This window comes from Cucurbita pepo, chromosome LG17 (assembly GCF_002806865.2).
Source record: "Cucurbita pepo subsp. pepo cultivar mu-cu-16 chromosome LG17, ASM280686v2, whole genome shotgun sequence".
Lineage (NCBI taxonomy): Eukaryota > Viridiplantae > Streptophyta > Magnoliopsida > Cucurbitales > Cucurbitaceae > Cucurbita > Cucurbita pepo.
The window spans coordinates 983,428-1,008,375 of NC_036654.1; the positions used below are offsets into that span (position 1 = coordinate 983,428).

The 24,948-nt window shown below is 38.0% G+C and overlaps 6 protein-coding genes across 8 annotated transcripts in view; 2 read left to right on the forward strand and 4 right to left on the reverse strand.

Annotated features, from left to right (window-relative positions):
• Positions 1–694: 694 nt before the first annotated feature.
• Positions 695–4,744, reverse strand: LOC111778780 (probable RNA helicase SDE3). 2 transcript variants are annotated; one of them, XM_023658756.1, is made up of 6 exons: positions 4,502–4,744; positions 3,334–4,126; positions 3,082–3,255; positions 1,468–2,931; positions 1,045–1,174; positions 695–1,002 (listed from the first exon to the last, which is right to left on the reverse strand). In XM_023658756.1, exons 2-6 carry the CDS (start codon positions 4,111–4,113, stop codon positions 866–868), a joined length of 2,685 nt encoding a protein of 894 aa, XP_023514524.1. In that variant the 5' UTR covers positions 4,114–4,126; positions 4,502–4,744; the 3' UTR covers positions 695–865. The 2 variants fall into 2 exon arrangements, with proteins under 2 accessions (XP_023514524.1, XP_023514523.1); XM_023658755.1 differs by having other exon boundaries at positions 695–1,174.
• Positions 4,745–5,449: 705 nt separating this feature from the next.
• LOC111779092 (proteasome subunit beta type-2-A) lies at positions 5,450–7,838 on the reverse strand. Of its 2 annotated transcripts, none has more exons than XM_023659156.1 (3): positions 7,767–7,827; positions 7,412–7,535; positions 5,450–5,972 (listed from the first exon to the last, which is right to left on the reverse strand). In XM_023659156.1, exons 1-3 carry the CDS (start codon positions 7,781–7,783, stop codon positions 5,640–5,642), a joined length of 474 nt encoding a protein of 157 aa, XP_023514924.1. In that variant the 5' UTR covers positions 7,784–7,827; the 3' UTR covers positions 5,450–5,639. The 2 variants fall into 2 exon arrangements, with proteins under 2 accessions (XP_023514924.1, XP_023514923.1); XM_023659155.1 differs by having other exon boundaries at positions 5,468–5,972; positions 7,626–7,838.
• Positions 7,839–8,204: 366 nt separating this feature from the next.
• On the reverse strand, positions 8,205–12,244 carry LOC111779091 (CRC domain-containing protein TSO1-like). Its single transcript, XM_023659154.1, has 10 exons — positions 12,071–12,244; positions 11,775–11,899; positions 11,454–11,703; positions 10,796–11,160; positions 10,614–10,685; positions 10,231–10,411; positions 10,058–10,153; positions 9,896–9,962; positions 8,995–9,133; positions 8,205–8,927 (listed from the first exon to the last, which is right to left on the reverse strand). The coding sequence occupies exons 1-10, from the start codon at positions 12,140–12,142 to the stop codon at positions 8,558–8,560; spliced, it is 1,737 nt and encodes a 578-aa protein (XP_023514922.1). The 5' UTR covers positions 12,143–12,244; the 3' UTR covers positions 8,205–8,557.
• Positions 12,245–14,688: 2,444 nt separating this feature from the next.
• LOC111778868 (homocysteine S-methyltransferase 3-like) lies at positions 14,689–17,971 on the forward strand. Its single transcript, XM_023658865.1, has 8 exons — positions 14,689–14,915; positions 15,350–15,406; positions 15,501–15,727; positions 15,802–15,931; positions 16,033–16,236; positions 16,687–16,758; positions 16,957–17,130; positions 17,469–17,971. Exons 1-7 carry the CDS (start codon positions 14,760–14,762, stop codon positions 17,101–17,103), a joined length of 993 nt encoding a protein of 330 aa, XP_023514633.1. The 5' UTR covers positions 14,689–14,759; the 3' UTR covers positions 17,104–17,130; positions 17,469–17,971.
• Positions 17,972–18,644: 673 nt separating this feature from the next.
• Positions 18,645–21,548, reverse strand: LOC111778869 (40S ribosomal protein S3a-like). Its single transcript, XM_023658866.1, has 7 exons — positions 21,445–21,548; positions 21,310–21,357; positions 21,051–21,156; positions 20,265–20,402; positions 19,928–20,113; positions 19,156–19,356; positions 18,645–18,955 (listed from the first exon to the last, which is right to left on the reverse strand). Exons 1-7 carry the CDS (start codon positions 21,453–21,455, stop codon positions 18,863–18,865), a joined length of 783 nt encoding a protein of 260 aa, XP_023514634.1. The 5' UTR covers positions 21,456–21,548; the 3' UTR covers positions 18,645–18,862.
• Positions 21,549–21,994: 446 nt separating this feature from the next.
• Positions 21,995–24,948, forward strand: part of LOC111779224 (RNA polymerase II-associated protein 3-like) — a 4,007-nt gene continuing 1,053 nt past the window's right edge. The window contains exons 1-7 of the mRNA XM_023659321.1: positions 21,995–22,393; positions 23,485–23,578; positions 23,664–23,714; positions 23,816–23,989; positions 24,147–24,326; positions 24,448–24,567; positions 24,755–24,888. Of these exons, the coding sequence (XP_023515089.1) occupies positions 22,227–22,393; positions 23,485–23,578; positions 23,664–23,714; positions 23,816–23,989; positions 24,147–24,326; positions 24,448–24,567; positions 24,755–24,888 (920 nt within the window). The 5' untranslated portion in view covers positions 21,995–22,226. The remainder of the gene's footprint in view (positions 22,394–23,484; positions 23,579–23,663; positions 23,715–23,815; positions 23,990–24,146; positions 24,327–24,447; positions 24,568–24,754; positions 24,889–24,948) is intronic.

Sequence of the window (24,948 nt, forward strand, 5' to 3'; positions counted from 1 at the left end):
GAGCATTCAAAGAAAAATAAAATTTTTATAAAAATATCGGTGAAAAATGAGTTAATTGGTCGTTATTTGGAGTAGCCAAAACATAAAAAATAAGTGATCAAATTATAAATCACGAGCCTGAAGCGTCGAATCGTATTCAAATTTTTGTAGTCCATTTTAATTCTTTGTATATTCAAAATTTTAAAAATGGAATTATATCTAATAAAATCCTAAATTTTTATATATATTTTTTTACAAGTTTATGAATTAAAAAAAAAAAAAAAGTAAATATTTGAGGAAAAATATAAATACAAATAGAGTCAACTATTTGTCAAACGGTTAAGGGTATTTTCGGTATTCAAAGTTTGTTCCCGCCATTTTGATCGTCTTAAAAAGGGACTTATCATTTAAAACCGGAACGACTGAAGAAGAAATCTCCGGTTGTTCGATCTTTGTAATCTCCTTTACAACTCCGAACCGCAACAATGGCGGCGATAATTAGCGTCGTCGTCTCGCTAATTGTACTTCTCACGGCTGTTAGGGTGTTTGCAATGTCACCGCCGACCGGATGCGCCACCAGAGAGCTACTCTTGCTCTCGCCATGTTTGCCTTACATCTCTGCTTCATCGAGAAATCATCACTTGCTTGTCTCCTTAAAAGCTCTCCAGTTGGATTTCTCGCAGAGATTTGAAAACAAATTATGAAGCCTTAAACATTAGCATGGAATTTTCTACCTTCAACGGGAAAGACTAGAAACAAAAGCACTCTTAAATTAAGAGTAGAGTATATAAACAATGTTTCCAAGACATCTACAAAGATCTAAGAAGAAAAAAATAAGCAAGAAATTTTCTCTTTCTCCACTTCCTTCCTTGACTTGTAGCAAAAGTTACTTCCAACCATCAGACCATTCATCTTCATTAACAACCGGTCTCGAAAATTCCATCTCCGGCAGATCTTGATTCTGGTCAGCTCCTTCAAATCCTGAACTTTGTTCCTCATGATTCTTCCCTGCTCCTTCAAATCCTGAACTTTGTTCCTCATGATTCTTCCCTGCTCCTTCAAATCCTGAACATGGTCCCTCTTCGTTATTGCATGGATGTTCCTCATCTGTGGGATCCTGCCTTTCAGGGAGGGAGCAACCTTGATATGAATCTTTGTCAACACACTGCCATAATAGCTTGCTCCAATACACATCCTGCCAAAACAACCAAGTCCTGCCATTAAGCATTTTTCACATTTGCTAACAAGTCTGGAAGTCATTATGTTCAAGTTATCTTCTTAGTTATTGGAGAGACCCTAAGGCACTTCACAACGCTACATCTGCTAAAAGTTACTAAACTTGAGGGGAATGTGCCTATTATGAATAAATTTCAGAGTACACTATCCCATATCTCCAGTATATATTAGTCCAAGGATTCTGCAGTATTTTACAAGAACATAATGCTGGGTTCAATCTTGAACAACATTTACTAAAGTAACAAAAATCACCTGATAGATTATATGGGGATTGCCAATTATAACCAGAAGAGATATCGCCCGGGTAATAGCCACATTAAACCTTCTTGGATTACTTAAAAACCCCAAACAGTAGGTTCTGTCAAACTCGTTATGTTTGATCGTTGATCGAACAGTAGAAACAATAATCACTTGCTTCTCTTGTCCTTGAAACTGTTCTACACTACCAACCTTTATGTCAACCATATCAAGGCTATCAAGGGCTTTCCTTATTTTAATCACTTGTTGTCGATAGGGCGTTATGACCCCAATATTTTCATCGACCAGATTTCCACCAGCAGTCAGCTTCTTTATGACCTCTACCACCTTGCTAACCTCAATTCGGTTGAACCATGATGGATTGTTGCCTTCCCTCTCATCACAACCTTGGATACCAAAGAAAAGAACAGGAAACTCCTTACTAGGAAGTACTTCAAGGATATCTGCTGAATCCGTGAGGAAACTTTTTTCATCTTTACATGCAATTAATTCACCACCATAGAACAATGTAGAAGGAAGATGTAAGATATCCGGATGACATCTATAGTTTCTTAACAACTTTATTACATAGTTTTCATCCCCAGTGCAGTAATTTTCACATTCAAAAAGCCTTTCCAAATATGATTTACCCAATCCATAAATTTCTGCTTCTTTAGAGTAAATCACTGGACCTAATTGCATGGGATCACCAGCAAGAACAACGACTGTTTTCCTAAGACAGAGGTTGGATATAGGAATTATCGTTTCTGGCTCTGAAGCTTGGCCAGCTTCATCTAAGAAAATGTGAGAGAAGTGGCCACGCTTGATATCTTCTGCATAAAGAAGGGAAGTACTTGTATAAGTTGACACAATAATCCTATAGCGCACAAGGGCACTGTGTGGAGGACACTTGAAAATTTGCTCATCAAAGAAACAAAAACGAAGGTGATCAGGCTTGATTTCCTCATATTGCCGTGAGCTTGCATTAAGCCTGAAAACATCATTATCACGAATTTCAACACCCTCCTCACTGAGGAGTTTCTCCAGTATGTGATCTGCAGCACTATTTGAAGGAGCACAAACAAGAATACGAGCATTCTTTCTAGTTGTGTAGAGTTGAAGGATAGCTTCCACCAAGGTCTGAGTCTTACCAGTACCAGGAGGTCCATGAACTAAATAAGGTGGTGCTCCTCTGCAACCAAGGATCATCTGAACACAACGCATTTGTTCCTCGTTGATATTTTGAGTTATCGGCACCAGCGGATTAGTCTTGATAACTCTTCTATCTGAAAACTCATATGGGAATAGAAACTCCTTAGCCAAACTATCTGCAGCATCAATAGCCTGATAGAACCTCCTCATGTTAATTCTGTTATAGGTAAACTGGACATTGTATAGATTGAAGTCTCTATGGTTAACGTGAAATTCAGGAGCAAATTTTAGGTAAACCTCATCAGCCTCGACGTGATGAATATAGCCCTGCACAATACTGGAATTGATTATGGAACATGGACAAGAACATTCTGAATGTTAAACCACAAATTACAGAAAAGATTGAACGAGCACGTCTAAACATGATTGCATACACAAAGGAGGAGTAGAAAACTCAATATTAATGCAGACCTAGACCTGATAAGCGTTAACCGTGTCATTTGCATGTCCAGAAGGCATCTTGGCAAGAATAAAGTCTCCATGGACAAGTGAAGGCCTTCTCTCAGCAAGCCCTGGAACCTCAAGGGACAAAAAATGATGTCCCTTTCTTTTCATAGTTACACGTTCCATATCGTAAGCTCTCATGTCTTCCTGCAGGCAATAACGGACCGAATTTCATATAATCTCAAACAGAAATGTGTAAATACATTCATAACCTCATTTATTTACCTCCAATTGTATTTCTTCCATGTTCAACAATGTCATAAAGTAGGGAACGTAGGTATCTCTTTTAAGTCCTTCCCTAACAGCACTAGGAGTCTCCTTTCTGTTAAGTTCATCTCTAATTCTTCTTGGGATATCATAATGGGGAAGAAAATTTTTGAATCCTCGACCTTGCGTTCTAATGGGACGTGAGCCAGGAATATAAGAGTCTGCTACCTCGTGCCTCTTTTTTCTATCTCTTGAATACGGCTTCCTAGAAGCCAATGACTGGGAAATCTTATCATCTGCTAACAGAAAAGAAACGCGTTCTATTCTCTCATTGCCAACATCAAAATGCACAACAGTCGTGTGCAAGCCAATTTCTTTCGGTTTGCAAGACAACCATACAGTAAGAGTCTCGCCCGGATGGATCATTCTATCCTCCAACGAAAAGGACTCCAAAAAAGCTTGTACAACTTCTATGTTGGCATTTGCCGAAGGGGGCTCCATTAGAGAGAGCGTAAACGAGTTCTCGGGATTGGATGCATAAATATTAACAGCCCATAGGTCCACCGATTCATCGGTGGTGTTCTTGATCGTAATTGCATCTGCCACTGATTCTCCTACAAAAACTGATTGTGGTTTGCCATTCACAAAAGCAAATGGCACTGAAATGATAATTGGACCTTCCTCAATAGGATTGTAGCTGCAAACAGATTTATCATCTTCATAGTCGATGTAGGAAATCTCTCCTCTGTCTTTGATGACAGAACAATCATCACCCCAATTATCACCAATGGTACCCATTGTCAAGAGGAAACTGACAGGAGAAAAGGGAAATCATAAGATTTAAACTCCTCACTCACGAATTTCTCTTCCAAGTTCAAATACTCAATAGAGAATGATAACACAAAACACAACACCCCATCAAAATCGAAGAATCAAACAAGAATCATCCACCAAAATCCCAGAAATCCGGATCAAGGAGTCAAAACACCCAATACAGAACAGATTAAACCATCCATTCTCCAAAATTAAGCAAGACCCAGATAAGAACAACAACCAAAATCCAAAAAAAACATACGAAACTTGGAGACGCCGAAATTGAGAAAGCAACAAAATCCAGGAATAACGTATGAACAAAGTCAGTGAATAAGAGAACTAGCTTGGAAAGATGGAGACGGAGAAAACTCACCTTTGATCGAAGCTTATAAAGCAGCGGAGACTCTGAAGGGAATGTTGGGGCTCCAGTTCACTGCAGAATGCAGTAGAGAAGTAGAGATTTGAGTGTTAAAATGGGGTCATCACTCAAAACAATGATGCTTTCCGGGTCACCGCTAATACAGAGCTTCACGATAATTGTGTAAACGTAAATTCTACACACTAAACCTAATTATTTTGGAAACGGAGTTTGGTTCACCAAGAATGTCTTTAGAGATCGTACTGCGTCCGTGCACACTAGCAGTCAAATGAGTCTTATTTAATGCCCCAATTCCTAGCGTTCCCATATTTTTCCCTTTTCTTTTCAATTTATTCATCATTAAATAAATAAGTAAACCCATTTCTTAGGGTATAATTTTATCAACTTTTTATTAAAAATATCACACATTCGCTGTTAGTTGATGTTGTCCTTCTTGGGCTTGGGCTTTTTCTTTTGGACTTCTCTCAAGGTTTTTAAATGCTTGGGCTTTCCCTTCGTCTACTGAGAAAGGTTTTTACTCTTAAAAAGATTGTTTCGTTCTCCTCTCCAATCGAAGTGGGGCCTCACAATCAACCCCCTTCGGAACCCAACGTCTTTGTTGGCCTGTGTTTCCTTCTTCCAATCGATGTGGGATACCCCAATCACCCCCTTCGAGCCCAACATTCTTGTTGGCACATCGTCTCATGTCCACCCTCCTTTGAGGCTCAGCCTCTTCAATTTGTAATAGTTCAAACACACCGCATATATTATTCTCTTTGAACTTTTTGCTAGGGAGATGTTTCCTAACTCTTATAGGATTGTTTCGTTCTCTTCCACAACTAATGTGGGATCCCACACTAAATAATATTGTTCTCGAAACGTTTATATTCATGAGTTTGTTATTTTAGCATAATTCTTCACTTAATGGACACCTTTGGAAGTATGGACCGAAACATACGTTTTGGAAGTACAATGACAAAATTTATGAGCCAAAATAGTAGTGATCCATTTAACTAAATTGAACCTTTTCAACAAATAGAGGCAACTCAAATGGGCAGCACAACCCACTAACAAAGACCCACGAACCATGCCTCAGCAGGAAATAAGATTTGTATACAAAACAGAGAAAAAGACTGCAACAATGTCAAACTCCTCAGACTGGAAGTGCTCCAGTGTCTTTAATGGATTGACGCCATGCAACCTCCCTTGCCCCATCCTTGTCTACAATCTTGATCACAAAGTTTGGTGGAGCCACAACCAGCCTTGAACGTATCTCCACGATGCACTTATCCACCAACTCGATCGCCTCCTCCACTGACATGCCGCTATGGTAATGTCTGTCCATCATAGAGAGTGAAAAGTAGGATCCATAACCGAAAGCACCTTTCTCAACCTTGTGAAGTGTTGCAATGTAGTCGATGTAGTAAAGCGATGGGCCACTCTGCTTATCATACCCAGCCAGGAGGATATTTACAGAGTATGGATTCTGAAAATAAAAGATTCAGTTAGTTCAGTAACAACCAATAGTCGCAGTTGCCTAACAAGAACAAAATAAACTCGGGAGGAAGGCAGAAGAGATGTAAGGATTGTATGAGATCCCACATCGGTTAGGGAGGAGAACGAAACACCCTTTATAAGGATTGGAAACCTCTCTCTCGCATATGCGTTTTAAAGACCTTGAGGGAAAGCCCAAAAAGAACAACATATGCTAGCGGTGGGCCAGACACCAGGCGATGTGCCAGCAAGGAGACTGTTCCCCGAAGAGGGTAGACACGAGGTGGTGTGCCAATAAGGACGCTAGGCCCTGAAGGGGGGTGGATTGTGAGATCCTGCATCGGTTGGAGAGGAGAACGAAACACACTTTATAAGGGTGTGGAAACCTCTCCCTAGTAGAAGCGTTTTAAAAACCTTGAGAAAAAGCCCGACAATTAGTAGGTCCAATTAAGAAGCATCATTGTAAGAAAGAGAGGTGCTTCAAAAGCTAAGGGGTTTTAGTCATAGATAATCAAATTAGAGTATTCAAGAGGATCATATGGCATAGCAATGCAAAAGAACATCATTTAGTCCACCTATCATCATCAAGTAGCCATGCCCGTGAGTACGAGAACAGCGCAGTCTATTCCTGACCTTCTCCTAACAATTCTACCAAAGGCTTCACCATCTGAACCACCTAGTCTATCTTACTATGGGGTAAAATCAATCGTCTTAATGGCAATGCAGAAACACGAAATTACTAAGAGTCTAGTCCAACCTATACACCGCCAAATCTTGCTACTCGTTACACTTGTACATTATGTATGTTATGAGAAATCAACAAGAACAGCTACCCACTAGCATGCATATCTAGACATCTTATTAGGGAAAAAGGTAAGGATGCTGGAATGAAAATTCTAACCAGAGTAACAACCAACTTGTAACCTCTCAAACTCACCACTAACCGATATTGTCTGCTTTGTCCTACTATGTATCGCCGTCAATCTCACGATATTTTAAAACGCGTCTGATAGGGAGAGGTTTCCACACCTTTATAAGGAATACTTTGTTCCCTTCTCCAACCGAGGTGAGATCTCACAATCATCCTCTTTGGGGGCCAGCGTCAACCTCACAGTTTTAAAACGCGTATGTTAAAGAAACGTTTTCATACCCTTATAAGGAATGCTTCATTCCCTTCTCTAACCAATGCGGGATCTCATTCAATGTGAGACCAATTCCATGAATATGAATTCAATTTGATTATGAATTTGAAACTCTGAGCCATCCCAGAGACAATAAGACCAGAACTATAGTATTGTGGTACCAGGACAACTAGATCCCATCCCATATAACCAAGATTTGATCGAAAGAAGATAAAAGTACAAATGGACCTCCAAATACCCTAACAAAAACATTTTAAATCGTCAGAAAAACAAAGTAGTAATTATGTACCTTTCTCAAGGCGGTGGCGAGCTCGCCTCGGGTAAAATTAGCAGCAGCAGCGGTAGTCAAGGGGATCCCATTTCGGAACTGATACAACGAAACATTCTTCTGAATGTACTCAGTGAACTGAACCCTACAAAGACACAAGCGGAAACAAAAAAAGGATAAGAACCCCAGATTTCTGAGAAAACAAAAAACATAAGTAAAAGCTCTGTAAATCGACCTGTCACCAGGCTCGCCGCTAGCGGCGACGAGCTTGTGAGAGTCGAGAACCATAATCTTGTCCTCGTCGGATTTATGAACCAAGATGCTGTGTACCGCCGAAGAATCGGCAGCAACAATGGCGAAACCATTACCCACTAACCCGAAAACACATTCCATAATCTTGTTCTTGAGAATCCTCCACTCTTCGATCCTTCCCTCTCTTCCGATCGTGTGCTCTAAACAAAGTGGCACCAACAGCGACTTGAACAACCCGTTTAGAGTATGGGCCTCTAAGCCCAATTCAAGTTTTGAGTATGGGCTACAACTTGCCTGTTACAAGCCATTCACAAAAACACGCAAATTCTCTAATCTTTTTAGTTTGATAATATTGGTCATTGGTCAAAGCTTACCATATATTTTATTAGAACATGTGATTATCCACCTAATCTTCCTTAAGATAATCTTGTTGTCTTTTTTTAGCTCATCCATTTAAAGTGCTTCATTATTCCTTTCTTTTCCTATATTTTCAAAAACACTCCTCTTTTTCTTGTTGTTGGAGTTGAATAGAAGCATTAGATATGAGTTTGAAGACAATAAATGGAATACAGAAACATCACTGCCATAATAACAAGTTATTCAAGAGTAACCATACATAACATCTTTGCTTTCTCAGAGAAATAAGAGAACCTTTAACCTAGTTTGACAAATCTTATGGTTACAAGTAGAATACATATAACCTAAACCAATGAATTATGAAATCGAATTGTGTCTGATAAGTATCAGGAAAGACTAAATGAACCCATTACATTAGTCCTAAACTTTATGATAAAATCAAGGGGAAGTAGGTACCAATGTTTTGGCATCATAGGCAAGTCAAATTGATACCCAGATCGTCAGAGGTTGAGGTGTCAGTAATGGCTAAGAAGGAAGAGGAATATGGCCTGGACTTCTTCACAGTTCACTGGTTCCATTCACTCTTGAGTTTAGATTCGTGAGGGAGGGGAAGGAGGGTATGGACTGCAGTATCAATTTCCGGCCGATTCGAGTCGATGGCAGTGGCCGGAAGTCGCCCTGTGGTGGAGGTAGAGTGACCCTCTTACTGTTGGGAGAAACACTCTTAACAACACCTATGCTGGAAGAGCAACCATTACAGATGGTTTCTGGCATCACATCTGCACTGGGGGTTTTCTCAAACTTGGTCTCTGTTTGAATGATGCCTTGCTTCTCGAGTTTGAATCGAACACTTAATCTATAGGAGGATTCGTCGTCAATGAAAGATGGAAGTTTCCTCTTCAATTGGAATGGTAGTGGAATCAATGATCTGAAAGGAACAGCATTTTTGTTAATGGTTATGAATTTGAATAATATCAATAATAGATTGTCTTTACCTGCATCGTCCTAGTGGTGTCGAGGGAACAGCACTGTTTGGGTTCTGCTGGTCTTCATCTTTCTGTACTTCTGCAGTTTTTAGGCAATGTTCTCTTCCTTCTTCCTCTTGTTTAGTGTCAGTTTCTATTACAGCTGATTCTGGAAATCAAAGAGATTAGCATATGTAAAGAAACAAAAATTCCAAGCAAGGACGTTGTTCAATAAGAATTAACAAGTATTGCCTTTTTGTAAGATGCAGTATCGGTTGGAGAGGAGAACAAAGCAATAAGGGTGTACAAACTTCTCCCTAGTGGACGCATTCTAAAACCTTGAGGAGAAATCTAGAAGGGAAAGCCGAAAGAGGACAATATCTGCTAGTAGAGGACTTGAGCTGTCTCAAATGGTAGCATTCCTTATGAGGGTGTAAAAACTTCTCCGTGGTGGACGCATTTTAAAACCTTGAGGGGAAGCCTAGAAGGGAAAGTCCAAATAAAACAATATCTGCTAGCGGTGGACTTGGGCTGTTACAAATGGTATCAAAGCTAGACACCGAACGGTGTGTTAGTGGGGATGCTGATCCCCAAGTGGGTGGATTGTGAGATCCCACATCGGTTGGATAAGGGGACGAATCATTCCTTATAAGGGTGTGGAAACCTATCCCTAGGATGCTTTTTAAAACCTTAAGGGGAAGCTCCAAAGGGAAAGCCCAAAGAGGACAATATCTACTAGGGGCTTGGGTGATAGGATGGCTTGATAGCAACCGAGTTAGGTTTTTCAAGAAAGAACAAATACTTGGCTACAGAATTAGGAAAAACTAATGTCTCTTCGAGAAAGATTGTAAAAAATGCAGCGAATAGAACTAGATGATCAATGGGAGCATTGACGACAGATATGTATGATCAAAATCCATATCAAACTCACCATCCTTTCTTCCAAATGTGTTTTTACAACCTTCACATCTGCAGTTGATGGAACACCCAACACCGCCCTTGTTCAAGAACAAAAGCACCAAGATAATGTCAGACATGAAGTGCAACACACCAGAGAAGAACTTGACAAAGGGAAGGGATGCAATCAAATCACCTGATAGCATTCACAGTATTTTTTCAAATAACTTGATTTCTTACAGTTGCATCCTCGTTTATGTCTTGCTGAAGCTGGAGTCTTATTTGAATCATCCTACAAGATAACTTATCAAGGTCAAACCACAAGCCAAGTGCAGATAAATTCTTTAACGAAGTGGCATAATATCTAACCCCAAGTTCAGAAAACGAATCCGAGTTCATGATCACTTTAGGAGCAAACGCAAGCGGATTGCGAGACTCGATCTGTCTACGAGTCTCGAGAACCATGGCTTCGTGTTTCGGTTGGTTGAAACACTCTTGACATGAACATGGATCAATGCAGTACACACCAGCAGCAAAGCATTCACAATAGCTGAAGAAAATTACAGATTTAGATTCAATACAACTCTTTTAAGTGCAGCATAAACTGTAGCAACGTTTCATTAGAAACTTAAACTAAACCATCATCACAAGGCCTAATATTAGTAGAGTTTGCCTAATTTCAATCGATTGCAGCCCTTCAGGCATAGCAAACACAGATATCTCAGCATCAAGAACGTGGCATTATTACTTACAGCTTCAAACACTTAGATTTCTTACAGTTACAACGTTTACACGCCCCAATTTCAGCATTTTCCATCAATGTCCTACAAATCCATTCACAAATCATCAGCTACAACGAACAAGAAAATCAACATCAATCCAAATACTCAGAACGAAGAACAATCTTCCCAGTAGACATTGAAATCGAACATACCCATTCTTTTTAGGGTTGATTAGATTGAGATTTTCCCCATTCAGATTCGCAGGTTCATGACAAGGGTTTTCAATTTCAGTAGCCGATGAAGCCATAAGAGGTTGATCTCGAATGGAATTAGGACTAGAAATAGATGCAGAGGAGCTGGGATGACTCAGATTCTCATGCTTCAAAGTCGCTGCAATAGCATTCAAGTGCAAACCGATTCCAGGCAAAGTGCATCGAAATGAAGAAGAAGAAGAAGAAGAGCCGCGGATTGAACCATCGCCACCCGCCGTCGCCGTCGCCGCCGTGTTGGGCGTTCCCGCCATTTCGAAATCTAGGCATCGCCTCGGCATGTTCCCGCTCTGTAGGTTAAGGAGAGGCTACACAATCCCAAGTTGACAGCCACACTTTCCATTAGTACAGTCTTTTCTTCTAAAATAATAATTATTATTATTACTATTAATTTTTTATTTTTGACTAAAATAAAATTTTAAAATTTTAAAACAAAATAATAAACACACAAAAACCAAGATTTCATCAAAAACCCAACACCATTTTTAATGAAAAAAAACAAGAACAAGAACAAAACTTAGTTGTCTTTGTTTAAAAATCGACCATTTAGTCAACATAATCGAGATTCATTCATGTAACGCTTAAGAACCATAATCTTCACCTTGTTTCCAAACGAATCACAATTCTCATCTTCGGCTTCATCACTCCCCAACTCCATAACTTCTGAGCTAATCCCAACCTCACCGGCGTCGGGATTGACAGTCTCCGGCGGCTGCATTCCGTGAGTAGAAGCGTCATCGGCGGTAGGAATTTCCGGCACGAAAATCTCGAGTAACTGATCCATTATTATAACGGCTCCTTCATTTGAAGAAACTGGTGGGGAGGATCTTGATGGGTTGGGAAAATTCGGCCTGAAGAAATGGGATTCCGTTTAGAAAAAACCCAGAAAAGTAAATTAAATGTAATTGTGAATGATTTTTACCTTTTGGGGGAAGTGAAAACTGGAAGGGAAGGGAAGGAAATGGAGTTGAATGTTTGAGTAATGTGGATGGATTTCAGAGGCTTGATGGGTGAGAGGCTGTTAATGAAGTTGAAAACGGGGGAATCCTGCAGTAAATTAGAGAATTTCGTTAAATTAAAATGCAAAATTAACAAGTTCTTAACCAGATCTCGAAGCTTTGCTCTGCAGGAACTCGAATTCCAGAAGAATGTTAGAGTTACAGTAAAGAAGCAGAGGAAGAAGAAGAAGAAGAAGAAGAAGAAGAAGAAGAAGGAAACCTCGAATTTGGGGAGAGGAGGAGGAGGCGGCGGAGGGTTGGTGGTGGGTTTCTTGTTGGGAGTGGAGTCCATGGCGGAGCGGCGGGAGGCGGTCAGAAAGTGGAGGGAGAAAGAATGAGTGGGTTGGACATGGATGGACGAGAGAGGCAGAGGAGGAGGCGTTGAAGATGAAATTTGAAGAGAGCGGGAAAGTGAAAGAGAAGGCCTCTGCAGTATATAGGTAACTTTCTTCTTCTTTTTTACTTTTTCTTTTATTTTAAAATAATACAACTTGTCTTTTTTTTACTAATTATATATTTTTTAAATCATCGTCTTTCTTTCGAGTAAATATGATGCTGTTTTTCGTTCTAAAATTTTAATATATTTGGTTGGTGAGAATAGGTCGTTTTTAAGTCCTATGAATAAGTGATCTAGATGCTAAGTTTTTATGCAAGAAGGATATCAAGTCCGTGCGATGTAGTCAACATGCTCCAATTCTTACTTTAGTATATAGATCAAAGTGATGTCGAGCCACTTCCCAGAGTGAAACAAAGGAAATGTCTAACCTGACCTTATTTTTAGGTCATCCTATCTCGGTGCATCGTTGGATTCTTAAGATATGTGCTAGAATAGTCAGTGGGTTTATCTTTTTTAGGAATTAGATGATTGTTGATGAAATGGCGTATAGGTCCCAGTGAGATGATACAAAATAGAATGTTATGTTTCTCTCTCATGGGATTTCACCGTCCCACTCCCTTTTAGGGCCCAACATTCTCGCCTACACTCGTTTCTCTCTCCAATCGATGTGAGATTTCAAAATCCACCCCTTTTGAGGTCTAACGTCCTCACTGACACTCGTTTCTCTCTCCAATTAATGTGGGATCTCGCAATTCACCCCTTCAGGACACAACATCCCTGCTTACACACCGCCTGATGTTTGACTCTTATATTTACCATTTGTAACATCTAAGCCCACCACTGTCTACTTTTGCCTGTAATGTATCACCATCAGCCTCATAGTTTTTAAAACGCGTTTGTTCGGGAGAGGTTTCCACACCTTTATAAATAATGTTACGTTCCCCTCTCTAACCTGTGAAATCTCACAATCCACCCATTTCGGGGCTCAGCATCCTCGCTAGCATCGCTGGCACTCGTTACTCTTTTCGATCAATGAGATATCTTAGTCAATATGCGTGTCAAAGTCGAGGAGAGTTTTTGGTGTTGTAGATAGGTGGATTGGCGGGCAATAGGTTTGAAAGCCAATTATGATATACTATATTAAAAAAATTGGTATGAAACGACGTGAAAGTAGACACGTGTAGGTTAGTCGTTCGTATGGTTTAAGGATAAGGGCACCTTAAACTCCACGGGCAGGCATCATGTGATCCACCACATTTATTTTTATTTTTTTTGCTGTCCACTCCATTCATATTTACTCCCTCACGTGCTTTTTGTTGGGCCATTTTCAAGTGAATAATGGGCCCACTAAACTAACCCATTGGGCTTTATACAACGATTATAGCCCAACTAAAGTTTACGGGCCGAATTTCGTTATAACTCGGCCCATTCGGCCCATTCTTGTAATATAAGGATTATAAAATTAATGAATTAAATTATTAATATTAAAATTTAAAAACTAAATTCTGAAGCTAATTTCTTACTTTTGTAAAAGTTTAATAATTAAAGAGAAATTCAGTTTAAAGTATTAGATAAGACAAAACACTTATCTTATCCAATCCCACTTTTATTAGAAAATGGGTATGACACGTGTCAACATTCAACTAAAGAATGACACGTGTCCATATTACAATACGTGAGTTTGCTTATGTAAGACTTGTTGGATTATTATTTGATTTTTTAGTTTTAAAATTCAAACTTATTTTCCTACCATTTATTTACCACAACTTTCACCTAAATTCTAAAAATAAAAATAATTTAATAGAAACTATTTTAGTTTAAAATTTTATCTTCAGAAAATAATCTTAAAATTTAAAAGTTTTGATAATAATTTAAACTTTTAAAAAAATCTAAAATAATTAATACTCCAACTTTTAAATTTTCATTAATGTCCAAAAATTTACACAATAGCATTAATACCATAAATTTTAATTAAAAAAAAAACGGTAAAAAAGATTTTTACGGTTAACTTATAGATGAAAAAACGTCTACATACAACTCATAATTATTTATTTTTTTAATGTTATTTTTTTAAAGTTGATTAATATTCCATAAATGATTTGATTTATTACCTGAAGTTTTTTAAAAAAATTAAAGATGTTAATGAAATTTTGAAAATTTAAAAGTATTTTTTAATCACTTTATATATTTTAATGATATTTTTGAAATAAAGTATCCATAGTTTCCTTGTATTTTTATTTTTTTTAATATAAGGGTAAATTTTTAGATTTTTATTTAAAATTTTTAATGTATTATTGAAACATTTAAAAAGTGGAAAAATAATTTTTAAACAAAATATAAAATTTAATGATATTTTTATTAATTTAATCCGGCAATAAATAACACAAAATAGGAAAAAGAATTACTCAATAATAACAGGGGCATTTTGGTATTTTCCTCTATGTACCTCCATGTATAAAACATTCAACAAACCGCCCTCCAGAGCTATGTGTGTGCAGCAGTGCACAATCCGTTCTCACTTCGCTCTCGTCTATAATCAGATCAGAGCAATAGCCCACAGATTTTGCCCGAAATGGGCAGTTTCATGGCCGATTTTCTCCAGCAGTGCGGCGGCTGTAGCGTCATTGACGGTGGCTTTGCGACCGAACTGGAGCGCCACGGCGCCGATCTCAACGATCCTCTCTGGAGCGCTACATGTCTCATCAGTTCTCCTCACCTCATCCGCCGTGTACTTTTATCTCTCTCTCGATAATATTTGGAATTAATTTCATAAGATTTTCAATACATTATCATGACAAGAAGATTCGAGTTTATAGCGTTTTCGAGAGATCAAATGAAATAGTGAATTCTAATTAGATTGCCCATTTTACGGACTTCTGTGTCGTCTCTTAGTATCTGCTTCGAACAAGTTATTTATTTAATGATATAGAAATTTTAGAAAGAAAAATTAAAGTTTATCAAGTTTTTAGATGTTTTTAAGAGTTCATAAAAAATAAAATTTAAAATTTGATTTCGAAGTAACAAAAATTGAAGTGGTGTTAAGGACAACACGTAAAGTTATTTTTGTTGTTTATTATTTTGAATTATCTCAGAAGACTAATTTGCAACATGATATAGAAATGTTTCCTGGTTATCAACTGATTTACAGCTCAATAATGGCAGGTACATTTAGACTACCTTGATGCTGGGGCCAATATCATTTGCACAGCATCTTATCAGGTTCTTTTCTCCGCCCTGTTCTGTAGCTTCTAATTGTGTTTGGCTCATTTGATTCAACTAGTATCACTGTTACTCAAGGTCTAAATCTATGCAGGCTACAATTCAGGGTTTTGAGGCTAAAGGATTTTCTACGGCTGAGAGTGAAGATTTAGTAAGGAGAAGTGTTGAAATTGCACTTGAAGCACGTGATATCTATCTCCAACGGTGTACTAAGGATTCTTGGGATTTTCTTGGAAGTGGAGGGAGTTGGGGAAGGCCGATTCTGATAGCCGCCTCGATTGGCAGCTATGGGGCTTATTTGGCTGACGGATCTGAATACAAGTGAGCAAAATCGTAGCATAGTGATTTAAGTTTGGACTTCAATGCTTGTATGAATTGTTATATCCTTTTTACAGTGGGAATTATGGTGATTCAGTGACTCTAGAAACACTGAAAGATTTTCACAGAAGAAGAGTGCAAGTTTTGGCTAATGCAGGTGCTGACTTACTCGCGTTCGAGACGATTCCGAACAAGTTGGAAGCTCAGGTATGAATTTGCAGTTGGAAACTGGTTGTTCACATTTATCTGTAATCCATAGGCAAGGTTCCGATTTTAACTCCTTTATGCTGCCTATGTGGAATTTTCAGGCATATGCTGAGCTTCTTGATGAAGAGGGCATTCAAATTCCTGCTTGGTTTGCTTTCAACTCCAAGGATGGAATCAATGTGGTTAGTGGGGATTCATTATCTGACTGTGCCTCCATTGCGGATGCTTCAAAGCACGTTGTTGCTGTTGGAATCAACTGTACTCCTCCCAGATATATTCATGGGCTAATCTTGTCAATTCAGAAGGTAAATTTTGACAATATCCTTCTGTGACTTTAGAGCTTGAAAGAGTTCCATATTAGGAAACCTTAAAGTTGGGTTAACTTCAACATTCTCATCATCTAAAGGGTAAATTTTAAAAAAATAAGATCTGTCCACAAATGTCATCTAAGTCATTTGGTGATTGCGAATTATTTTGTGTTGAAATGAATTCAATGCAACCTCTCTTCATGGACAATGGTAAGATTTATCACTGAACATTTGGGCATCTGCCTCTAAACTATGCAATCTAGAAATGTATGTATAGTTGATCCTTTAATGACAAAGGCTTCTGCTAAGGCCCAATGATAAGATTAATGGACATAGGAGCTGATGGAACAAGATAGCAAGCAGCTTAGTAATGAAAAAGAGAGCATAGAAACCAGTCCTCAGATAAGTGTTCGTAATCTAAGTGAATCTGGTAATCTAAATTGGCAGGTCACTTGCAAACCTATATTGGTATATCCAAACAGTGGGGAGACTTATGATGGTGAGACCAAACAGTGGTTGGTGAGTTTTCTACTTTAATCTTGAGCGAGTTAATTTAAAGTCACGATTTCTTTCCTTCGCATCGACGTACAAGGAAGAGCAAACAAACAGAGAAAAACCCAATTCCCCCCTTCCCTATCCCACTCTTTCTGTAGATTAGCCATTCTCTCTTTTGTACTGTCTCTCTGAACAATTTCGTGGCTTCTTTTATTGTTGCAGAAATCTGATGGAATGATAGAGGAAGACTTTGTCTCATATGTAAGAAAGTGGAAGGAAGCTGGAGCCTCTCTGTTTGGTGGGTGTTGCAGGACAACTCCAAACACCATCAGAGGCATAGCAAAAGCGCTTTCCCTTAACACCGTTTGAGATGTTTTCGTCAATTTACAAGCTTTGGTATGTATTTTTCTCAATATCAGTTCTCTGAATCGTGGTGGTCGTGCTAGAGATAGAAACAGTCATAGATGATTATGCGACTGACATCCTTCCAAACGAGATAAATATTGAAGAAAGCGAGTTGCTCATAAGTATAAACCCATCCCCCTGCCTCCCCCCAATATTTATTGAGATTAATAATGATATGATTGGAATACTTGATTCAGCTCGGGATATTTTATTGTGTTGAGTAATTATTTAATCTAAAGATAAGGTTTGTTGTTAGGCATTACATAATATCCTAAATACTCTAGATTCTCAAATGCTAAATATATATATTTTTTTCCTTTCTTTCACAGACTTTGATCTTACAGCGTTTTCAAGATGCAATAATTTTGAAACTGAATAGTGATGGATGGTTCCATTGCAAACCACCAAATACAAAACTCGGGTGCCTTCCCAAAACTAGAAAGGGAAGAAGCTTGAAGACAAAAGCAAGAACTCAATTCCAAGTGTGGAGCGGATATGAAGATACATACCAATCTTGTACTGCTCCTACACTGACTGTCTCACTAGATCTCTAGGATTTGGGTTTAGATTCTCTAAGAGGGAAAAATAAGAGCTAATGTTGTCGGGTTCTGTAACAAATATCATTTGATGGCTATCTCTGGTTGTCTTTTTGGTGGAGCCAACAGGTTTGCATCTGTGTTGGAATCCTCTGTTTTTACCATGTACTGTATCAAAGAGTAAGTTATGGATTCTATGCCTTATTTGGAACAACTAGCCTTTTTCTGGATTCTATGCCTTATTTGGAACAACTAGACTTTTTCAATGAACAAAGTTTGGAAACCGTATTTTTTTAGTTCATGACATGTCATAAAGGTTTGATATACATCCTCTACTCTTGGCTTCAATCGAACGATCCAGCAGGTAGATTTGACGCCTCTCAATCAAAAGATCCTCTTCTGCCGGCGAGGATGCGAGGCTTGCGCAGAATGCAGAGCGGATCGTAAAAGGAATGTCGGTGACGGTGATGAACAACTTGAAGCTGGAAGTGGTGGCGATGGTTCGCGTCTGTGCGGGCGTCGACGTGCACTCGGCGACGTCGTTTGGACTGAGTAGTAACGGACAATACGAAGCAGTTGATCGTATGAGTTCCGCAGTTGAGCGGAAAAATGTCTATAAAACGAATTCTCTGTTTTCTACCCCATTTTCTGTCTCTCTTTCAGTATCCCTTGCTGTCAGCTTCTTTCTCTCTTTTTCTCCCGATTCAGAGCCTGGATCGTTGCTTCTTATGCTACCAACTTTGTTTTCAAATCCACCATGAAGTCGATTGGACATTGCTGGGCAGTGATGCATATGAGCCAATCTGATTCCACACTAGAAGATCATATGATTTAGTCACCCATCATTCGTAAGTGAGAAAATACTCGATGAGGCTCGTGTTCTATATCACTGATACATACATATGTACGAGTTCAGCTGTCTCATAACACAAGTTTCACTATAAATAATACCATTTGATAACGTCAAAGTACTAAATAGTGGCAACTCGATCAAATGCAAGCTATTTGAACATATTCAAATGGTTCCAAGGAATAATACTCGACTTATAAGCAGCAAGTATTTTTCATAGTCAAAATCGCTGATTATCTCTGATTTCTCAACTTAGCAGAAAGCAATACAACTATAACTAAAACAAAAAGCCACAGTTCATTCGTAAATATGAGAAAGTTGATTCAAGAATCCATTTTCAAGCCCCAACAACTTCGGTGGCCTCCTCGACAACTTCATCGGCAGGCCTATCTACCTTCACGCCAACATCTTCCGAATAATCGCCATGAACCTAAACATAGTAAAAGAAAGGATTGGTCATAATGATAAAAACTATAGCAACAAGTTTCACCACCTCAAGTGACACTTGAGCGCTAATTTGAAAAGGCTGACGAGCAGACTTGATCATGAATCTTTCAATTAAGGAGTGAAAATGGAAGGTAAAATTGAGGGAAACCAGCAGGTTTAATGAGCAGGCAAATAGCAATATACCTCCATCAACTTTCCAAGATCGAACTTGGGAGCTTTCAAGATCTTGACCTTCCGGATGAAAACATTTTGTAGAGGGTATATGCTAGATGTTGCCTTCTCGATTTCTTTTCCAATTGATTCAGGAATAAACTTACGAACCAACTCTTTCAGATCACAAGACGTTGCCTGGTTTACCATGATCTCCCTCATCTTTCGGCGAATCTGCAATAAAAAAACTAGAGTTAACAAACAGTAACAGATCTGCCTGGTTGATCATGAAGATCTCATTCCCATGTCCTTAAAAACCAAAAGCTCAATGCACAAACATATTTTCATTCCAAGTGAGAAAACAGAAACATAGCAAAAGCTGCATAGAGAAAAGTTCAACTCAAGTGATGTGGAACAACTCTTAGTTTATACTGTATAACTAAATGTTTGATACAAGAGAGTAGTGTAAAATAATAGAAAATCAAGTACTTAACACATAGATTAACAAAATCCATTCTCAGTAGATGATTTTATTGTAACTAAGATCTTAAAGAAAACAGTATTTGAGAATCTGGAAAGAATATTATCAATGACAATGAACAAGTCTCAGCCACATATAATGCACATAGAACAAGTAATGCTTCCATACATGCCCTTGTTTAAGAAAAATAGTTATCCACAACGCATTTTTTCATCCATAATTTCTAAACTCAATATCATTTTCCACAGTAAACTATAATCATAGAAATTTCAGACATCAGTAAAACTTTCTTAAGACATTAGATAACATGTATTCAGTAGTCACCTGTCTAATCTGACTGGATTGTGCATAACAGGTCCTTTTAACCTGGTTTGGGCGTCTCTTGGTAAATCCAATGCAGAACATCCTCAGAGTATAGCTGTCTGTGGTCTTAACATCCACATGAGCTTCAATCAACGTATGCCACTTCCTTACCAATGACCTCAATTTATCAGTAGTAAAATTCATTCCCTGTTTAACAATGGAGTTTTATGAGTTCTAAAAATTCATAAGGACTGCTTGAAATGGAAAAAAAAAATACCATTACTGAAGAAAACAAAAAAAATAGAATCATTTAAACATTTTCGTATCCATTCCAAAAATATAAAAAAACCAATCGTACCCAGAAATTAGTCAGAACATTCCTTCCTTGAACATCTTCGGCTCTCAATCTAATCTTTCGGTAGGCGTGCTCCTCGTCATCCTGAAGGTCAGCCAAGGATACCTCAAACACACGGTGTTTAAGTCCCTCGGAAGCAATCTGTTGGAATAAGAATAATAAGTATTTAAAAAGATACAAACAAGAAGAAAATGCACAAAGCTGAAAGAAAAATAATTGCTACAGCAATCTACAAGTACTACTATACATCCAGAATCTAACATTCTATAATCTAAACATCAATCCCAAAAGTACAAACATATTTCACTAAATTTTATACTTCAGAACAATAAATGCATCTCCTAATCTACAAATGAGTGACTTCAACTACCACTACATCACAAGAAATTTCTGGTCTTGCACAAAAACCACAATTATATACTTAAAGAGCTTTGAGAGTTAACACAGTAAATGTAGTTTCAATATTACTCCAGATTCCATACCAAATAACAGCTGAATCAAATAATTCCATTTTCTCAATCAACGCAGTCGAGCAAGAAAAGACTGTTTGGTTAGAATATTAGGCAAACACTTCAAGTATGTAAATTTATATTTTCTTCAGTATATTCAACATTACGGGGCCAATTCCTTTTAAGTGCCTGTAGTGTCGGGCTACTTTCTATACCAGAAAATACAGTAACCTCTCCATAATAAGAAAAATGCTTCCACGCAACGAAAGCAAACTAGGGCAAACGCAGATGGAGAAAATAAAGTATGAATGAAGGAGAGCGATTAAAGTGCCGAATCTACCTTGGTACCCTGAGTGCGAGTAACGAGTGTCTTCCCAACGTTCTTGACATTGAACACAGAAGGTGCCTTGATATCGTACCAATCCTTCTTGGCAAATGGGTCGACACTAAAGGATCCCCGGAGGAACGAAACCAAATTAATATATACAACGATTGAGCACTATAAACCATTACAGACTAATTGAAAATCTAAAACTTGACGACATTAGACACCTAGATCTGATATGAGAAAATTCAAAGGAAAGAGACAGAATACTTACGTCTTCTTCTTGCCTCCCTTCTTTCCTTTCGAAATCCTCTTGTTTTTTCTGCAAATATAAGAACAAAACAGTAGCATCAGTGAAAAGAGTATAAACGAAAAAGAGGTGACAAAAGAAATGGAGACGAAGAGTTACCCGACAGCCATGGTTAGACCAGTTGGGAAGCTCAGAGCAGCTCCAGAGGAAGAAAAACTATCGAGAGAGATACGGCTGCGCCAAAAACCCTAATTTCATCTCTTTAAATAGGTCCTCGGCTCGTTTTCTTTTTTTCTTTTTTTCTTTTTTATTTTTATTTTCTACAAAATTCGTTAAATTTCACAAAAATCAGAATAGCAATGGTGAACTATTTATTGTTTTATTTCTTTTTTTATTTATTTAATAAATATATATTTTATAAAAAATAAATTAAATTGCTCATTTTCTATTAATTTTTTATTATTTATATTTGATGTAAAATAGTAATTTAAACACTTGAAAAAATAGATAGGAGTATTGATAAAAATATTAAATTAATAATTCTATCAATTTATATTTTTAGTTAGATTATGTAAACTTATAATTATTTAATCAATAATAAATCAATTTAAATAATTGACAATTATTGAATAGATTATTAATATTTTATCGATATAAATTAATTTTAAAAAATTAATATAATTATTTAATTTTTGGGCAAACATTGAAAAGTAATTTGTAACCAAAAAAAAATTCCCCCTGTTCCTCTCGTTCTCCTTAGTTAGCTTCTGCGCTTCCAGCAATTCACAAAAATACGCTTAAAAGTTCGGATTTTGAAGAAGGGAAGCGGCGCTCCGCCGATTCTACCCTTCCTCCGGCACCGGATTGACCGCTCTTTCTTTCTCTGTAGTTTCTATCTGCCCCACCAGTTTCACTGCACATAAATCGACTAGGGAGTATCAATGGCGGAAGCAGAGACAGGATCAGCTACAGGCAGCAGTGGCGGAAGAGCGGAGGCGTCGCTGAAAGACAAGGGCAATGAGTTTTTCAAAGCAGGAAACTATCTCAAAGCGGCTGCACTTTACACTCAGGCTATCAAGCTAGACCCTTCGAATCATGCTCTTTATAGGTATATTACTCTTTCCTTTTTCTTTTGCTTCATACTGTTTTCGTAATTATTAAGAATGTTACTCTCGTGTGTTCTTTGCACTATTTGATTGATTTTGACATCTGGGATTGATTGTGAATACAATGTTTCTCCTGATCTGGATGTTACCTTAGTCGAGAGCTCAATTATTGACTCCCGGTAGCTCATCAACACTGATTAGGTTATAGAATATCACCATGGCCTAGTGGTCAATAAAGGCTAATGTAAGTAGTGCAAGTGATATGAACCAATCAAGATTCATTCAAGTAGGGCTTCATTTATTCATAATTTAGTATTTGGATATTCATGAATGTATTTTGAGACTTTTATTTATTAAAAGTTACATTTATAGTGGTTAATTTATAGTCATAATGTATGAAAGTTACGACTCTTCGAATGTCTGAGGGAAGGTTAAGGGTTTTCATTTTGAGGCTATATAAAGCCATGTATGTTACCATTGTAAGGGAAACTTGGAAAATGTAGTAAAAGGAGCTGGCTAAGTTTCTTTGCAATTCCATGTAGTTTAGGTTGCACGTAGAATTATTCAAGCTCGACATGATCAATCTTGCTTGTGGAATGATTCGAATATCAAACAAGTGTTCTTGCCTTTAGATATTTGATCAACAAGGTAATCCGAATCTTACTTCCCTTGTAGGGATTATGTGCAAGTTGGCTTGGACAGCCGTGGATATAAAAGAAAAACGAGATTAGGCTATTGAATTTAAGACAGTCTAGTCCGTAAGAAGAAGAAAGTTGCATACTCATGCATAGTATTTGAGAAACATAGGCCAACGTCCACTTTTCAGTCAGCTGCAAAACCCTTTTCTGAATTGGAGGAAATATAAGGAACTCATGCCCACTTGCAATCAATGTGGAATTACAAAGAAAATTAAGGAAAAACTGAAGTTTCCTTAATTTGTTGTGGTGATTACACTTGTCCATTTGCCTAATTTTGATCATTGGCTGGCAGCACACGAGACGACGAGACAATGGATAGTTTTAAAATATTTGTGCTTCGTTACCATATGCTTGTACAACGTATAAGTTATGCTGATGTATTTTCGGTTTTCCAGCAATCGTGCTGCTGCCTTTCTGCATCTAGTTAAGCTTAACAAAGCACTTGCCGACGCTGAGATGACAATTACATTGAACCCACAATGGGAAAAGGTAACAAATTCCATTCCATGTATTGTTTGAGCCAGATCCTTTTCAGTTCCGTTCATTCAGTCTTTTCAGTTTTGATATGCCACAGGGATATTTCAGAAAGGGATGCGTTTTGGAAGCCATGGAAAAATATGATGATGTATGTCGAAGGCTTCCTTTGCAACGTTCGTGTCAATGACGTACATAATATTTACTAACTATGGCTGAATTCATCTGATAGTTCAAACGTTCTTGTTGTAGGCATTGTCTGCATTTCAAGCCGCCTTACGGTACAATCCACAAAGTGCAGAAGTCTCAAGAAAGATCAAAAGGGTTTCACAGTTAGTGAAAGATAAAATGAGAGCCCAAGAAGTGGAGAACAAGAGATCAAATATAGATATGAAGAAGCACTTGGATAAGCTGAAATATGAACTGGTGAGTTGCATTCATCCAACCGAGGCTTATTTTCACAGCATATACTGTAATAGGTTATGAAAATAGCAATTTTCCACGTTTCGATTCTCTAGAGATGAATTTACTCTTGAATTAGCCCTCCCGACGTGTACGGATAACCATCGCTTTCTATTTGCAGTCTGACAAATATGGCTCGGAAGAAGGCTGCAAAGACATATTTTCTTTTCTTGTTGAGACAATGGAGGCTGCTGTGAGATCATGGCATGAAACTTCCAATGTGGATGCTAAAGTGTACTATTTACTCGATAAGGAAAAGACGGATACCGAAAAATATGCTCCAATTGTTAACATTGATAAGGTGTTCGCCGTCTACTGTTATTCTCAAAACTCGAATATTGAGTCTGAACTGTTCATTTGTTTCCTAGAAGAAACAGTGTAACCATTATATACCAACCATTCCTGTTTTTTATGCAATGCAGGCATTTGAATCGCCTCACATGCATGGTGATTGTTTTCAATTCTTAAGGAAATATGCCGAGGATTCCGTCGCCCGAGCAGCATGCTTAGTTGCTCCCAAAAGCTTGATATCTTACCCACAGGTGAGGTTTAATGTCTTTGTTTCTACATAGCAAAGATATAATATATCCATAAAACTCGATTTTTACATCTATCTTCATCTCCTCTAATTCCCTCTGTTCATAAACAACTTTTTTGTCACTATTCTAATAGTATTCCTAGGAACCTTTAGTTGTGCAAAAATTCTCAAAATATAAATATTGTTTGCAGGTCTGGAAAGGACAAGGTTCAAGAAAATGGAAGCATGGACAGCATGATGGTTTCTTTGTTCAGCTTGAAACTCCTTCCCTAAGAAAGCTATGGTTTGTTCCTAGTTCCAATGAACTGGGACGACCATTGTGCCGGTCTCTCTCTCTCTCTCTCTCTCTCTCTCTCTCTCTCTCTCTCTCTCTCTCTCTCTCTCT